The sequence below is a fragment of the Poecilia latipinna genome, unplaced genomic scaffold (assembly GCF_001443285.1).
Source record: "Poecilia latipinna isolate Pla-1442-1.1 unplaced genomic scaffold, P_latipinna-1.0 Scaffold900, whole genome shotgun sequence".
NCBI classification, from domain to species: Eukaryota; Metazoa; Chordata; class Actinopteri; order Cyprinodontiformes; family Poeciliidae; genus Poecilia; species Poecilia latipinna.
In genome coordinates this window covers 84,877-102,401 of record NW_015113516.1, presented here as the reverse complement: position 1 = coordinate 102,401, position 17,525 = coordinate 84,877, and the positions used below count along the sequence as shown (strand labels likewise).

At 38.4% G+C, this 17,525-nt stretch overlaps 1 protein-coding gene and 1 long non-coding RNA gene across 2 annotated transcripts in view; both read left to right on the top strand.

Moving 5' to 3' along the window:
* The first annotated feature begins 666 nt into the window (after positions 1–666).
* LOC106957393 (uncharacterized) lies at positions 667–6,078 on the top strand. The gene is made up of 2 exons (XR_001426941.1): positions 667–985; positions 5,873–6,078. It is a non-coding gene; the product is annotated as an uncharacterized LOC106957393 (long non-coding RNA).
* Positions 6,079–6,090: 12 nt separating this feature from the next.
* The window catches only part of LOC106957392 (voltage-dependent calcium channel gamma-1 subunit), a 17,372-nt gene continuing 5,937 nt past the window's right edge, over positions 6,091–17,525 (top strand). Inside the window, exons 1-2 of the mRNA XM_015048716.1 lie at positions 6,091–6,412; positions 14,629–14,703. Coding sequence (XP_014904202.1) covers positions 6,175–6,412; positions 14,629–14,703 — 313 coding nt within the window. The 5' untranslated portion in view covers positions 6,091–6,174. The remainder of the gene's footprint in view (positions 6,413–14,628; positions 14,704–17,525) is intronic.

Genomic DNA, 17,525 nt, shown 5'->3' with positions numbered 1-17,525 from the left:
CCTCTGTGCTGTCCTTGAGTCCAGCTTTCTCCAACCATTGGTATATATATATATATATATATATATATATATATATATATATATATATATATATATAAAAATTCCCCTCTCACCCTCCGTGGGTGGTCTCTTTCATCCTCTGAGCTCGGGTCCTCTACCAGAGGCCTGGGAGCTTGAGGGTCCCTCCAGTATCTTGGTTGTGCCTAGAACTGCACATTTCTGGACTGAGATGTCTGATGATGTTCCTGGGATCTGTTTTAGCCACTGCTCAAGTTTGGGGGTGACTGCCCCGAGGGCCCCGATGACCACAGGCACCACAGGCCTTCTCCAGTTCCTCTCTGAGGCCCTGGTATTTCTCCAGTTTCTCCTTTTTCCTGATGTTGTGGTCACTTGGTATTGCTACAGCCACAACGGCTTTCCTCTGTTCTTTATCCACCACCACAATGTCCGGTTGGTTCTCCATTACCATCTTGTCTGTCTGGATCTGGAAGTCCCACAGGATCTTAGCTCGGTCATTCTCCACCACCTTTGGGGGTGTCCCCCATTTTGACCTCGGGGCTTCCGGTCCATATTCTGCACAGATGTTCCTGTACTCTTTATATATATATATATATATTTAAAAATTCAGTTGTAAATTTACTTGTTCATCTATTTATTTTCCTAACAGTATTTGACCGATTTGCCTCAGATCACAACTGAAATTTAGAAAACCCGAGAAGAAGAAGGAGAAAACGAATGGACTGGTAAGCTGAGCTAATCAGCCTTAATGAATGCAGCCGTGCATCATGACTCATTTCAATCATTTAGATTTACGGCTTGGCTCCAGGCCACGCATGATTAGTCCATCGGACGAGGTCGTCTCCCTCAGAAGAAATGCGAAGCACCCACACCTTCCCTGAGGACTCAAACTGCCAACTCTCAGCTGTCAGGCGATGGCGTCAGTGTGATGGAGGGTCAAAGGGGCAAACCAGTCGATGTCCTTCAGGTCAGGTGTTGCTGCTCTTTTTAAAAGTCCCTCAGTCACTTTATCCAGATTGGTTACCACAACCGCTGTGATGATTAAAACTTCTTCCAGTCGTGATTTCTCTCTCAAATTTCAGTCAGAGATCAGAATCACAGTTGCTAAAGTCTTTACTTCAGGGACAGATAAATGTTTAATGAATTTTCCATCTTTAATCAGCTTTAGATTTTTAACATCAATTCCTGTGTTTACTGGCAGCTTCTAAAGTAAATCCGATTTTTTGTTTCGTTTGTGTCTTTAGCTCTGTTAATTATGAGCAATCATGTCTTAGTTTGATTATTAATTTAATTCTTATTTTCTTTAATCTTTAGCCCATGTTGATTTTTCTCATAATTAAATAGCCATCATTTTTGAGAAATGCACAGCTTACTGCACAGAAAACAGTGAAAATAACTACTGTCTCCAAGTGATTTTTGAGACTGAATGGTTTATGAGTATCTATACCATTTATTATTGTTAAATATTTGACTTTGAGTGGGACCTCTGCTTGTGCAAAAGGAAAGTAGTAAACAGCTGCTCTGAAGAGACTCAAGGTGAGCTGATTTCCTACAGGAGGGCTATGAAAAGGGTGGAAACATTATTTGTAATATCCCTTTACTGCAAGTTGAATTTCTCTTTTAGATATTTTATGTTGAGTATTTCACAAAGCTAAGGTGAATAAAGCTGATTTACTGGCGTGCGTTCTTTCAAAAGGTTAATAAAAATCCCTCGATTTGAACACACCAAAAGGTACAGACAGTTTCATAAAAATTCTACAAAAAAAAAAAAAAAATATTGACAGCAAATACAAAAATCCTACGGGTGTTTATGTATCTTTCATGAATCTCGCTGAAGTTATTTAAATGATTCAGAAACACGGCCTTTTTTTTTTTCAAACTCTTCCTCTGCTTTGTGAAACATTGTTTTAAAAAAGTGAAATAGAATGGACTTAAGTAGTTTTTACTGGGAAAGATTTTTGATTGAAATCTACAAAAAAAAATTATTTTTGAAAGATAGAAGGTAGGAAACCATTTCAAATGTATGTTTGTTTTAAAGCTTGTATTCTATGTGCATATTAGGGTTATGTTGTACACATAATAACCTTAGTTTTTTCATACATCTTAACCCTTTTGCGTGCGAGGACTGAGGCAAATGATTTAACTGTTAAGTATATGCCCCCTTCTCCCCCGCACTTGATCACCTGTCCTCCAAAACACCTCAGACTACAACCTCAGCCCAAAGCGCTGATTAATGGGAACTGAGTCCAGGGTTACCGTATCCAGAAAGAGCAGAAGCAGTCTAGAATGTGAAAAACAATAGTCGGGGTCAAAATCCAGGCAAAGGTCAAAAACTGTATAAAAAAAAAACAAAAAAAAAAACGGAAGGCAAATGCAACGGTTGGAGGATAGGCGGGGTCGACGAACAGCTTCATAGCTGGGACTGATGACAACAGATGATCTCACACTGAACCCGAGGGCGCGAGGCAAATAAATAGAAACCTGGCAGGTGGAGGTAATCAGTGAGATCAGATCCACATGAGGGAAAGTGGAGGAAGCAGACAGGGAGAGTGAATGACGAGCCAGGAGAAACGACATGAGCAAGAAAACAGACCAGTCGATTCATCACACGTCCAGAGTAATCCACACATCAAATCAATACAAACAAAAAAAAGCCAAGCAAAATAGGTTGAAATCTGTTGTTTCTTAGAAGTGTTGGTTAAAAACAACTGCTGCTGTCCCAATTGATAATTTATGAAACGGTTTTCCTTCACCAAGGTTCACACAAAGCATAATTACATCTAAGCATGCTCACTGCGCAAGGCTCCACTGATGAAGAAAGACAACCTGAAGCTTGCCAGATAATATTAGGAGAAGCCAAAGAAATAATTGATGCAATGAGGGACTAAAAAAGTATGAAGAAACCACTTTTGAGATCACGAGAAGTCAGGATGAATGGAGAAATGGACCAGGATATTCACGATGAGAGGTTGATAAAATTAGAGTGAATTTCTCAGTAAAGTAGTGATTGCAAACATATGGCCAAGAAAACTCTCTGTTATAAATCTGCTAAGATGAGCTTGGATGGACTTTTTTCATCCTTCAACTTGAACCAAATTTAAAATCTATTGAAAAAACTGAAGGTCAAAGTGCATCAGGAGAGGCTCCCATAACTGTCAAGATTTAAAGGGAGTTTAAAGTTGTCATCACCAACAAAGGCTTTTCAAAGTCATGTTTAGCTTACTGAGCTTTCCACCTTAACACACAGAACAATTTAAGGACTAAATTGTTTTCTTTGTTTGTGTTGAGTACGTTAATTGTTACCTAAAACTGATTCAAATAATTTAAGGACTTTAGAAGAAATAAAGTTGGTTCATGGAAACCTTTTCATCATCATCACTGGCCAAACCGGTTCAGTATTCCTCTAATTCCGCTGTCATCATCTAACATGCAAACTGTAGTCCGTAGGGTCAGGAATGTAACTCTCGGGAGTTTAGCCGTTTCTGTGAGCATGGCATGATCCGACCTCTGGGTGACCTTGGTGGAGTCTTCCACTGGGAGGACTGGCAGCCTTGTTGGATGTTTTTTCCCAGTTGTGAATAATCTTTCTCACTGCAGAATTATGAACTCCAAATTACTGGAAAATGACCTTATATCCTTTCCCAGATTTATGAGCATGAACAGTTGCTCCTCCAAGAATACAGCTGATGGTATCATGCAACTGCAACAATATAAATGACTAGGATACTGATTCTGAGTGGATTGGTGAGGAGTAGGGTTGGGACGGTTGTCAAAATTCACAGTCTAGTTCTCAGTTTGTCACATTTTTTTCTACTAGAACTCCAGAAATTCATTAGCAACAGATAATCAGTCAAATACAGCTTTTGCAATATCAGCCATTTCCAAGGACATGTCAAAAAGTAACTTATCAAACCAGTGTGGCATTTTAACATTGTACGTGCTCCACAGACTGAGGTTGGTTCTGATCTTTGGGTAATAAATAGTGAGACAGTGATGATTTCAAAATATTTTTTATTCGCTTGGCCAAAATGTAAATGATTTGTTCAAATCTGAATCTGAATGAAAAGAGTTAGTTTAAGGCTAAAATTCAAATTGTTCTGTCAACTTTCAGACTTTTTTTTTTTGAAGAATCAGACAAGTTCAGAGGCTGTATTTAGAGAACAAGTTTAGCTACTAAACTTGAGTCTTTAAATATTATATTGTGACTCATAGTGATATCCTGTATCCTTTTTTATAACTTCAGGTTGTATATTTTTATCTATGAATCATCCCATGCACTACCTCAATGACTAATTAAAGGGTAGAGGAGTGTGATATAGCATTTTTTGGTATTGATGCGATACCCAGCCAATACAGGGCCCGTATCGCCGATGTCAATAGTGATACCGATACTTTTTAAGTTTGATATATCATTAACTTCTGACCTTTTGGCATTTTTGTAGTTTTTCCTTTTAATTATTTTGTAGGACAGCATTTGCAGCTGTCGACAAAATACTTTAATAGGGTTAATATATTAACATAATATGTGTGCATTTTTCTGAACTAAGGCACAAAAAAATTATCATTTGGAAGCAAATCAAAATAAAATCAATACAAAGTGAAACTACATCTCAAGAAGGAATCTGAAACTTAAGTATTGCTCTTACAATGCTGACATCAATCCGATACCAAAACTGACTCTGTATTGATATTTTGAATCGATCCGCCCACCTCCATTGAAGGCTCCATGTTTGCTCTCTTAAAGATACTAGAAGTAGGAGCTACTTAAACATTCTGCCAATGTTGTTTTCAATATGTGAACACAGTTGCAGAGTAAACAAAATCTGAATTTGCAGTTTACCTCTTTTATTTTACCGTGCTGCAGAAGGAGCAGCAAAAACCCCAGTACAGGTTGAGCGACTGCCTGGTCACCAAGGCAACCGAAGGTACAGTACCCCCCGATGGCATAAGAAAGGTGTAATTTACTCCAGCGGTCAACAGCCTCTGTAACAAAGCAGCTGGTGGATCATGTACCTAAGTGTTGGACTGCTGCTCTCTGACACGTCTTTGAATTACTGCGGCGAGGTTTCCACTGAGCAACAGAGTCATATTACTCATTGACTAATGATCCAATAACTGATAACCGCTTAATGGTTAAAAGGTTATTTGATCGGCAGAACCTCACTGTGACTTTTTTTTTAAAAGAAGTTGTACAAGCAAAAGCTGTTCAGCATGAGGTTTTCCTTAATATTAGGATCCAGTAAAATAACAGGCTACAATACAATGTGATATTTGTATTAGTACAATTTCTGAATCAAAAGAAGCTTGTTACATGTTGGTGTTTCTTTATTTCTTGAACCTCATGGTGAGTTTTTGTTTTAAAGGAGCTTTTGATTTGCTGTAGAAGTCTAGAGGACAGAGCTGATTTACTGCGGACACAGAGTTTTCTTCAAAAGTTAATATCAATTTCAAAGTACTGCCTTTGCATATGGGAAGTGTTCCTGTCTTCAGTCACAGCTCATCTTAGACACAAACAGTTTCTTCTTATAAATATAGTATAAAGAGACAAATCCATACAAAGACATCACAGAGCTTTGACTCAACAATATCATATGGCATTTAAACAAGCAAAAGAGAGACTATTTGATACCCTCCTAAAGGTACTTCTTCAAAATTCAGCTTGCATTATTATAAATAAAAGTGTTATGCTAATACTCTTTTAATGGCACTTTGCTAATCTCAACACAGTGATACTGTAATAGGATAAGCGCAGAGCCTGACTCAATGGTCATTTATAGCATACAACACCCTGAGAAACACACCCATTCCCCAGCATGGCAGTCTGGTCATCAACTTCTCTGATCTACCCCAACAGCTGACTTTGTGAACCGTCTGTAGAGTGGCGGCTCACAGTGTGAGGGGAAAGAGGGACATGAAAGTAGGACAGAGGAGTCTGGCCCCCTTCCCTTCGAACCAGAAGCACAGATTTGCAGTAGCGAGAGAGAAGACATTCGTCCTGGGTGGAGAGAGGGAAAGGACAACGACGTTTTTTCCCTGAGACTTACCGCGGCCCACCGAGGGGAAGAAGTCTCAGAGTTTCAGATCAGAATATCGAGTCTTACGTACTTTTTGTTGTTGTTGTTGTTAACTGACTAGAAGTTGCACCAACTGGGAAATATGCACAAGCGCACCAAGATAAAGATCGCCATCTTCGTGCTGGTGGTGGGCATGGCGTGCATGTTCACGGCGGTGGTAACGGACCACTGGGCAGTGCTGAGCCCACCGGTGGTGAGGTTCAATGAGACCTGCGAGGCGGCACACTTTGGCCTTTGGAGGCTGTGCAAGAAGCACATCTACATCACCGAGCAGAACTACGAGAAAGGGCATGGCTGCGGACCAATCAGCCTGCCTGGAGGTAAGACAAAAACAAAATTCTGGCAAAACACTTTCTAACTCATCAGTAATGTCAAAACGAATCGTAAAAGTTTAGGTTTTTGAATGTGGCAAACAATTTAGCCCCACAAAGCGCAGCTATAGCCTTTTGCACCACAGCCTCTCCTGTTAAGCTTGAAGCTAAGAATAGAGGGTCTAACAGAGGAAGTCACGTGACTGTGAGAAATCCCCGTTGAGGTACTCAATCAGGAGTGTCCAAACTTTTGAGATACTTTTTGAGATATTGAAAGTAGTATCTCTTTTTTTTTTTTTTTTTAATAAGAATGCATAAATAATTCTATTGTAGAAAGTAAAGACACAGTATCTCAGGGTGTTTTCACACCTGATGGTTCGGTAGACTTCGATAGAAGACCAAAATGGTGACATTTGTTACATTTTCAACCAATGCAGTTCGATTTCAATTGCACTGTCAAATGATTCCTTTGAAAAACCTGTTCCCCTCCTCACCTGTGTTGGCGCTACAACAAGACCCAGAGGGGAAAAAACACAAAAACCTCAGAAGAAGACATGAGCTAAACTTCCTTCTTTACAAAGTGTAAACAAACATGGAGTGGCGTCAGATTTTAACGGTTGTAGGATTTCCCTTTTGTGTTTGGAAAAAGACCGAACCATTTCTCCCTCTAGTGAGATGTTATTTCTTCGTTTTTTCACATTTTCCACGAGTCACGTTGTTGGTGAGAATGCATGTATATGGCATTACCCAGAATGCCATGCGCTATAATCGAACCGCGCCATAGTTCAGAGGCAAATAAGACCCCTAGACTTGATGTGAAATTTGAGGACCACCAATAGGTTTTACAACAGGTTTTTTTTTTTTACGGGAAAATAGCCGTTCACCATGCTTTAGATGTGCAAAGCGCTTATATTAGTATTTATATGATAAATATTAATTTAAAAGTATTTAATATGCATGTTGAGCTCTCCAGACGGTGGTGATTGGTGGCACAAATTTTGGATTCTGGAGTTTTTATCTGCAAAAGTTGCATCTAATTAGGATAACATTTATTCACAGTAAAAACAAATTAATATGATCATAATGCTGTGCAATAGTCTGGTTTAGCTATGAATAGCTACTAATAATTGCTGAAAGTAATTGGTAGTAAAACTAGTAATATGGATCAAAATCAACTTCTTGGACACATCATTTATGTTGCTGTTTAATTTGGTTAAAGTGAAAAAAATAGTTTGCTACAAGAAAACAGCTTCAAATTGTCACTAACTTTCTATAATATGAGTGGATTTTTTTTCTACATTGCTATGAAAAAGTGTTAACCCCCCCTTGAAGATTTCTTCTGTTTCTTTCTCCTTGTTACACTGTGATTTTTCAGGTCATCAAACATAATAATATTAGACAAAGTTGCTGATTTTATTTACTGAGGATCGAGAGTCATCCAAACCAAACCAACATGACTTTCCATTAAAAACAAAAAAGTGCAATAGGCCAAATACTTTCTCCAAAGCCTTGTATTACATTATTATTATATTAACTGACAGTATCACTCATAGCTGACATGCTTCTTACTGCAGTTTATGTGGTTAAAAGAACGACAACAAAAAACAGCATCTACTAATTATTTCAGGGTTTTTTCTTTTCTTTTCTTTTTTGAAGGAGGGTTTAGGTTTTGTGGCTCAGGACTAATTATATTTATCAGAACCGAAAACAAAATGGCTCTCTGGGTTGAAGAGGGTGCTGACGTCTGGGCTCTGCAAACAACAGGAGTGTGAAGACTTAATCAGACTGCTGCAGGTACCAGCCAGAAAAACTACAGTTCATAAGCTACAGAGTGTAAAGAGACCACCAAAAAACACTACATTTCACAACAGCTAAACAGTTTATTCCCTCAGTGATTGCCACAAAACCTGCTGAGAATAGTTTATGAAACAGAAACACTTACAGACATCTAATGGTGAAAAGTTATGAACTGCGTACAAAAGAATTATGTTCCATTGTACTGAAAGTGGTGAAAATGATGTGTTTTTTTTTTTTAAGTCTGTCATTGTTAAAGGGACATGGAAAAGGAAATTGTTTGTTTTTTAATACTATAATCGGTAGTGAAATTCGTGGGTTGCTTTTTAGATCACTACCAAACAGCTAATGAGTCTAGAAAATGTTTGAATTTTGTGCAGCTTTAACCTAAATGAAACTATTTAATACCTCGTAACCGTCATGAGGGAAGTGAAGGGTTTAAAGATAACAAAAAGGTGCTCATACAATTAGATGTTCCTAAAATTGCTCGTATTTATATGTACAATGCAGCGTGCCCTCCCCCCAAATGTCAACCATTATATGAGCAGCACTTATCACACTGTATGTCAGGCAGCTGTTAAACGTTTTTTTTGTTGTTTTTTTGTCAGCTTTTCACAACATGACCATAGACACCTTTCTAAATCCCTTCTACTCACAAAGTTAAGCTAATTCTTGACTGACGGCGGCGATTGGGATGCCTGCACTCTGTTTGCACCGCAGGTCTCTCAGGAACAGCTGAAACGCCCGAGGCGCGGCTCGCTTGGTGCAGACGTGCCGGATTTTCTCAATAATTTGACCCACCCGGGCACATGTTAAGCTCTCCAGACGACGGCGACAGGTGGCACATATTTTGGATTCCAGAGTTTTTATCTGCAAAAGTTGCGTGTAATTAGGATAATATTTATTCACAGTAAAAACAAATGAATGTGATCATCTTAATGCTGTGCAACAATAGTCTAGGTTAGCTATGAATAACTGTTAATAAATGCTGAAAGTAATTAGCAATAAAGCTAGTAATCTGGATCAAAATGACCAAACAACGTCTCTCCAGCATAAAAAAGTTAAACAGAAAGAATTCAACCGGCTAATAACTTAATTAATAAACTTACTAAGTCAGTAACATTTAAGTAAAATATGAAATAATGAGGAAATAAACTACTAAAAGTAAAACGGAAAGAATATACATGTAAAAATAGAGCCAGAAAAACGATGAAACGACGAAAAACTGGAAATGAGGTTAAATTTGTTTTCAACTGATTCAGATTAGTTTATACCAGATTATTACATGGATTCCTCCCACAGACACAAAATATGCAAGAATGAGCATGAAAGAACCTGTAGAAAGATATATAATATCTTTCTATATTATATAATATGGTGTACATATTCACACACCATATAATATGGTGTACATATTCACACCACCATTACGTGGTGTGAATATGTACTCTCAAAGACCAAGGTTTGTGTTGATCGGTTTTGTTGGTGAGACCAAATTAGCTCCAAGCTAAATTTGTTCAAACAAGCAGTTCACAAAGCAAACCAGAGGTGAAGAAAAACACTTTGAAAAAGTAATGTTTCAAAAACTAATTTGCTGAATTTGAATTGAAATCAATAACCTTTGAGAGAATTGATTTTTAATCTATTGATCAGTCACTCTAAATACTAAAGTATTTTTGGTATAACCAATATGGCTGACTAAAGTGGCATCTAGTATTTTTTTTTTCTGTTTTGAAAATCACTTTTAAGTTCAAAGCACCGTAACTAATAATGTTGATTATTTATGAGTGGCAGCGGTTCGCTATGGTTGACCGTGGCATTTAATTAATTTTGCTAAAATAATTGTGTAAATAAATAACAAACCAAACAATCTCTCTCAAATTAGGCTAATTATTCTCCAAAGGAAATTCTCAAATCTTTCCAGAGAGCATGGATTCCCAGCTGGCAGGATTTGCTGAGGGAAGTCATTGATAATTTTGGATACATGCCTGCAGACAGTTGTCAACATCTAATGAAAAAGCATTTGGCGAGGAGATCCACAAGTGGAAAGTGTGGGTTGCCCTGTTTTTAGCAGAATGCTGACAAGTAGATGGTGACTTATTTCTGTTGTTAATGGCTTTCTTCAATCCAAGGACAGAAAACTTTATTCTGATTATCGTCTTTAGTTTAATCGCTATTCACAGATGCTACTGGTTATAAATAGGCAACGATGGTTATTCCGTTCAGCTCTCAAACCTTTTCTGCTTGAAAAACTTTCAGGCCAGGACTTTGGCCGTTTCCATGGCCACGGTGCTGCAACAGGGCCAATACAATAACTATCTGAGAGGTTCCAGAAATAGGAAGCGTGCGATTTATTTTATATTGCACGCAGTGAAGCACTGCTGTTAGCTACAAAAATAAGGCATGTAAATACTCAGCTGTGCTGGGGCAGAGCCATGGGGGTCAAGTGTTCATGCACAAGCCTGTGGATTCCCTGAGTGACAGGGCCTCATGGCAGAGTCTGGCATAACTCTGAGACCCGCAGCACCATCAAACCCTTCCCTCAAGACCTGACTACAGCACCACGTCTCCTTGCAGGACTCAAATTACTTCGCACTGCACCGGGACAGGCGGTATACTCCAAAACAGATTGGGGATCAATCCTACCAAGTTTACAACCAACCCATCAAACAGGCGGACAGAATGTCTGCAACGTCTTTACACTTTATCTGGCGTCCAGAGTTTTCGACTTTGTAAAATCGACTAAATTTGGATTATCTTAAGACTTTGGCTGTGGTTAGTGGCCCTAACATTTCCTCTTCTGACAAAGGGAATCGATGGCACGCATCAAAAAAAGACAGGGAAGCAACATGACGGCGTGCGGAGACGCTAAAACCGGCGTTCTCACCTGATTCTTGGAAACATGACAGACTGCCCTATTTAGAACAAGAAAGGCGTTACACAACATGTCAGCACAGTCAGCAAGACAAGGGCCAATAATAGAGAAAACACAGTGTCAGAGTGCCACTGAGGGACCCGAAACATTTTCACAGATAATTACAGTGTTAAAGTTTTTGAAATTTGTTTGTCTTCATATTTGCTATAGTTTATTGAAAAAGTGTAAAATGAGAACAAAAAAAAAAAAAGCTTGGGAAAGGTAATGACTTCCTGTTATGGTGGCAGGAAATAGGGGGGAAACTGGCATGTGACCGCCCCACCCATGTGGGCCCCACTGGGATTTTGTGAAGATTAAATGTGTACTAAGTGGTTCTGGGATCAAGATAGGCGTGTTGTATAAATACAAATCGCATTGGTAAAAACAGTCGGGCGCCCCACCTAGGTCATTACTCAGTCTTTAACCTGTTGTTCACAGGTTGTCATTCACAATTAACAGGGGTGTCAAACTCCAGTCCTCAAGGGCCGCTGTCCTGCAGTGTTTAGATGTGCCACAGGTAAAAAACAGTGGAATGAAATGGCTTAATTACCTCCTCCCTGTGTAGATCGGTTCTCCTGAGCCTTGCTAATGACCTAATTATTCTTTTCAGGTGTGGTGCAGCAGAGGCACATCTAAAAGTTGCAGGACAGAGGCCCTTGAGGACTGGAGTTTGACACCCCTGTCACGAGAGGACCCAAATTTGGGTCCTCTCGTGAATGACAGGTTAATGGGTGGTTCAGAAAATCAGTGGAAATTGCCAACACATGGTACCCACCTTTAACTTTGAATTGTCCCATAAACCACTCAGGGTAAACTCAACACACCGGACGCAATAGTGACAGCAATGACAAAAGTACAACATTTTTCAACTTTCTTGTGTTGTATTGTTAAATGGCTAGGGCACATAGCTTTAAAATTAGGAGTAAATACCATTGTCTTTGTGCTGTCAAATGATTTAAAAAAAATAATCAAAAATAATCACGATTAATCACAATTAGTGCTGCGATTAATCACAATTAATCACTATGCTTAACTTTGTAAGCTTGACATATAAATATGCAAGTTTTCAGAAAATGTTTCAGAAAATTTTCTGTTTTCTCAAATCAAATGGTCTGAAGAGTCTCAATTTTCCAGGTTTTCATTTTCAGAAGAATTTAAAAGAAGTTATTTTGTTTCAAAGGTTAATTTAGAAATGTCAACTACAGAGTGCTTGTATTTTAGGTATTGGAAGCTGGATAAAAGCTTCCATTGGGTTTTTTCCACTTGCTTTTGCAACTCTGCATTGTAATAAGTAATGCCGAGCCCAGTACAATCGCTTGTCCTCCTTCAGCCAAAGAGGCCGACAAATTTCCTGTGAGTGAAATTCCAAACTCGTACACACAGACAGCTAGAGACACAACACAGGAAAGTTGAAAAATGTTCCTACTTTTGTCGCTGCTGTCACTGTCGTGTCCAGTGTGTCGAGTGGCATTTAGGTCAAAATAGGTAATCTGATCATGTAATATTAATGCGTTAAACTTTTCAGATAAATCTTGTGTGGTAATGTTGACAGTTTGGTGCTAGAGCATCTGCCCTTTGTCCTCTGAACAAAAAGTGCCCTTCTGAAATCCCTCTTTTTTGCTTACAATCTGGTCTGTGCCCAAATTAAATCAAACAGTACTAAGGTAGCCCCCTTCTTTAATACTTTACCATCTTTTCTCCCAAAATATCTGTGTACACCACTGGCTGGATTTTAACTTTCTTGTCTGTTCACCCACCATAACCTACAAAAATAAAATAAAATAAGAATAGCAGCTTTGATTGCCTTTTCATGACAGGAAAATAAAAAACTATTTTCTGAGATTTGGAGGCTGTTACCAAGCCTTTCATTTCTCCGTCAGCTTTGACTCAGAGGTACAACTCATTGACAAGCCTCTATTTCACCTCTTATGTGCCGTCAACAGTGAAAACAGTGGGGCTTGTTGCTTGGTAACCATCTTTCGATCTTCCTTCTCTTTATGGCCAGTCCCTGTTCTCATTCATAAAAACATCTTTATTTATATGCGAGCCCACACAGTGTGGTACATGACAGTGAAAGCTGGGGTTGGGAAGCCTTAGAAAGATCATTTTCCCTCTGCAAATAAGATAATTTGTGTTGTTTCAGATTTATGAACATTTTCATAACATGGAAAATTAAGTACTTGCTATATTGCTTTGTTTTTTTTGCACATTTCCACACAACGACGTTTATTTCTTACTAATTGAGGGCTGATTTTTTTTTTTTTTTTTTACACTGACTTAGATTAATCCTTTACCGTGATATCTCAAGCAGTTTTTTTATTAATTATTTTTTTATATTTGATGCTTTCTGTCTTAAGCTCATATAGCATGTACAGTTCCAGGATGTGTGGTAAACGGCCTTGGCTCTCATCATCTAAAGTGAGCGATAAAAGTAAAACGTGTTCTAGATTTGACATTAATTCCAGACTACTCCTAAACTGGATTCAACATTTTGTCGACGTGGCTCAACATCAAAGAATCTTTCCTCTACCAAATCACTCCATGGGCGCACTGAGCAACTCCATTTTTACTCAAGCAAATCCCAAAGCTTTAGCATATCATCTGCAGGAAAAAACACAGAACCGTGATTTGTGCTGTAACCGCAGTTGCAGCACAAAGCCGAGCATTTTATGAATGGGAACCGGTTTTTACCGTCGATGTTATCCGGAGGGTGTCAGTTTTAAGATGCTTTTAGAGCGTAAATGTGACAGAGCTGAGACGGTGTGAAGTGTGCTAAGAGAGGCCAGACGTTATTGAGCAGTAGGGTTTCCCGTAATGGTGTGAAAAGAAGCGGGGCAAGACTTAAATGGGAGTGTGAAAAGGTTCAGTGGTTCAGCTGAGGAAGAAAGAAGGTGAAGTATCTAAGACAAAGCAACAGTCCAGTAAAAACTCCTGTAACAATGTTTTATTATTTTTTTATTTTAGTCAAACACAGAATGTTTTATTTTCATTCAGGTGCAGAAATTCTTAAAACCCATTTAGCATAGATTCCGATGTATTTATGCTGTTGGGGACAACTGGCAAATAAACCTGTACATCATCTGCATAAAAACAAAACTGGAGGTTGTGTTTGGCGCTCACCTGTGCAGTGAGAACATCATGGGCCCGAGGATCGAGCCCTGAGGCACACCCGACGTCAGAGAGACAGTTCAGGATGAGAAGTCGTTAATCGTCACATTGAATGTCCTTTCTGATGCGTGAAACATTTTAACTTTCCCAGCTGCAGGATGAAAACTTACATTGATTTTGATTATTTATTATTTTTGTTTCAATTTATGACATATAGACATTTAGTTTTATCCTAAAAGGCATAGCAATTAAGACTTGTATCTTAATTACTTTTGATTTATGTGTAAATTGGGCAGCTTCACACTAATACTTTAGATTTAACATCTCCTTTAAATATTTTTAAAGCTATTTCGCCTTGCAGGGCTTGACACTGAAATCTGTCCCCCCCCCCGCCCCCCTATTTTCACAGATGAAAACTGCACTTACTTCAGGCACTTCAATCCAGGACAAGATGCAGAGATTTTTGAATACAAAACACAAAAAGGTACGTTGTTCTCCAAGTGTTCTCTGCTTGAAGGTCATTTCACTCCATCTTGTCCAAACACTGAAGCACAAAAAAAACAGATTTGTTTGGTGAATATATTCCATCTTGTGTGACATAGGTCATCAAAATGGTCCAACCAAAAACACAGTTTTTGTTCCACAGTTAAAAATGTGCACCACTTAAACAGTCGTGTGTGTGTGTGTGTGTGTGCGCACACGTGGACATGCACACACACATATATACAGCTCAATAAATCAGAATATTGTTGGAAGGGTAATTTATTTCTGCAATTCGGCTCAAAAAGCGAAACTCGTTTATTAATTGGATTGACTGAACACACGCTGTGATATATTTAAAATTTTGATGACTGCTGCTTACAGCTAATGGAAGCTAAAAATTTAGTGAGCAGAAAATTAGGAGATTACATCAGACATGTAGAAAAATGATTTTCCACAGACACGTCAGCCAGTTACAAGAAAAGTACATCATTTATCAAATACCACAATACATTCTTTAACGTGATAATAATACTTGTCATGATAAATTCCAGTTAATGTTAAAAAAGAAACTGTATTGCCAAGATTGTAATTTTTACTACATTCTCCACTGTTTGTTCAATGAAAGCATCAATAATTGTCAATACATTTGAAAATATGTTTGCAGTGTCATGATACAAATCACGCTTCATCATGTGTCTGCTGTTCTAAAGATGCGTGCTACCAATGGTATTTCTATAACTGCTGTGACACACAGTCACAGTCATATAGTTACCTTAAAATGTAGTAATGAATCACTCTTTATTGTTACCACAGTAATAGCACAAGATATCGTAATAAAACTGGAGTCTCTTTCTAAATGCTTAGTGCGTTTCCCACCTGACTTGTGGCTTTTTTCTCTTATCATGACGTCAGATATGTAGCGTGCAACAATAGTTAGCCTTCTCCAGTGTTCGCATAAGTCTCTCAAATGATCTGATTCACTGACTTCCTGCATGGCCAGTGACTCTAGGTCAGTGCTTCTCAATCCTCAGGAACCACTGTCCTGTCATGCAGTCATTTGAATCAGGTGTTTCTGGAACGGCGATACGTCTGCAATATACCAGGCAGCGGAAATGCGAAACTTTGCTCTACCTGGACGGCCATGTCTTCATAAGCTTCTAGATGTGCTATAATCTTTCCAATTTACAAAGGATGAATTGAACAATGCTGAGTGAGAATGTCAAATCTTACGATATTACTTCATCACCTAAATCTGCTTTAAGCTTTTCCAGAAATGATATTTCTGCTGTCTCTTTGTCTTTGTGAACTGGTTCACCAATTATCTTTAACAGACCTCTGAGGCTTTCACAGAGCCGCCGAGGTTATACAATCAATTACACACAAACTGACTTTACAATTTAAGGTAACTTCTGAAGGTGGTTTCACTTGATGTAACTGAGGGGTATCAGAGTTTTGGAGGCTGATTGGATATGCAGTTTGCAAAGAAAATCTGTATAAGAGGGCTATATATATATATATAAAGATAAAGCAATAAACTAAGACATAAAAATAAAATAAACATCGGATTTTGTAGAAACTGTGAACACTGACTTTTTTTTACTGTGTGTATTTGTTGAGTGTAAGTTTATTTTCTTCCTCTCATACTCACAGACAGAAACACTTTCAAAAAATGTAGTCAAGCAGCAGGTACTATTATTTTTATTTAACGGATTTGCACTGAAACATGCAGGAAGTTAGAAAAGGAGTAGTTTAAAGCTATATTTTCAGCAGCCATTTTGGGAGAACATTTTGGAAGTCTGGCATTTAAGTAGTTCTCATTAATAATTAATAATTTTCATAAGAGCTTCTTTGGTAAGTCACATGCTCCAGTCTTCCTTGGACTAGAAACTAAGTTAACTGTGGTATGCCTATGTCACACTTTTATAAAACACTTTTTATAAATATAAATTTCACATAAAATACAAATGAAGTTGCACGCCAGAGCTCTGCAGAGATGCACTAATGGCCTCAAAGCTCAGAATGCTCAAGGTGTGGCGGCCGTCCTCTCCTGCCAGCACAAGATGAAGGTTCTCAGCTCCCAAAGGAGTGCTTCACCCCCCAATGGCATGGTAGCAGGCAAACAGGCGGCAGATCAAACGCTACGGATCATAACCAGCACTGCAAAATACAAACCAGCTGCTGTTTCCATTGCACACATGGAATCTGCGAACATAAAAGTAAAGCAAATTTACATTGGTACATTTGAGAACATCAAGATTATTGCCTTTGAAAGTTAGTGAAAGTCTCTGTGTTGCTCTTTTTACTCAAAAAACAATCCATGAAAAGACAATTGAGATAAAATAAATAATTCTGCTAAAATATTCCAACTGTTGCCAGTGAGGCATCTTCTTCTGAAATATGATTAAATAAATGACACAATCTGTCATGACAAAGTTTACTTCATGTGAAATAAAAGACAATCTCGTGCCATAGATAGATAGATAGACAGTCTTAAGCTAGCTAACTAGTTAGCTTTCCTTTCCTCCTTGCTAGAAAGAAAAGTAAGGCTGCGTTCAGACTTAGCCTGAAGTAACCCAATTCCGATTTTTTTTTTTTTTTTTTTTTTTGAGTAATGCGACCTGTATTTGACCTTTTCATGATAGTCTGAACACAGGTCGGATTTTTTTCGAATGCTACCACGGCCACTTTTATATCCAATACATATTCGATTCAAATTTGACCCAAAGTCCAGGTCGCATTCATCCGACCGGATCGTCATTGATACGCCGTTACTCCCAAGCGGGAAGAAAAACAACAACCATGACGGACAATAACATGGACTAA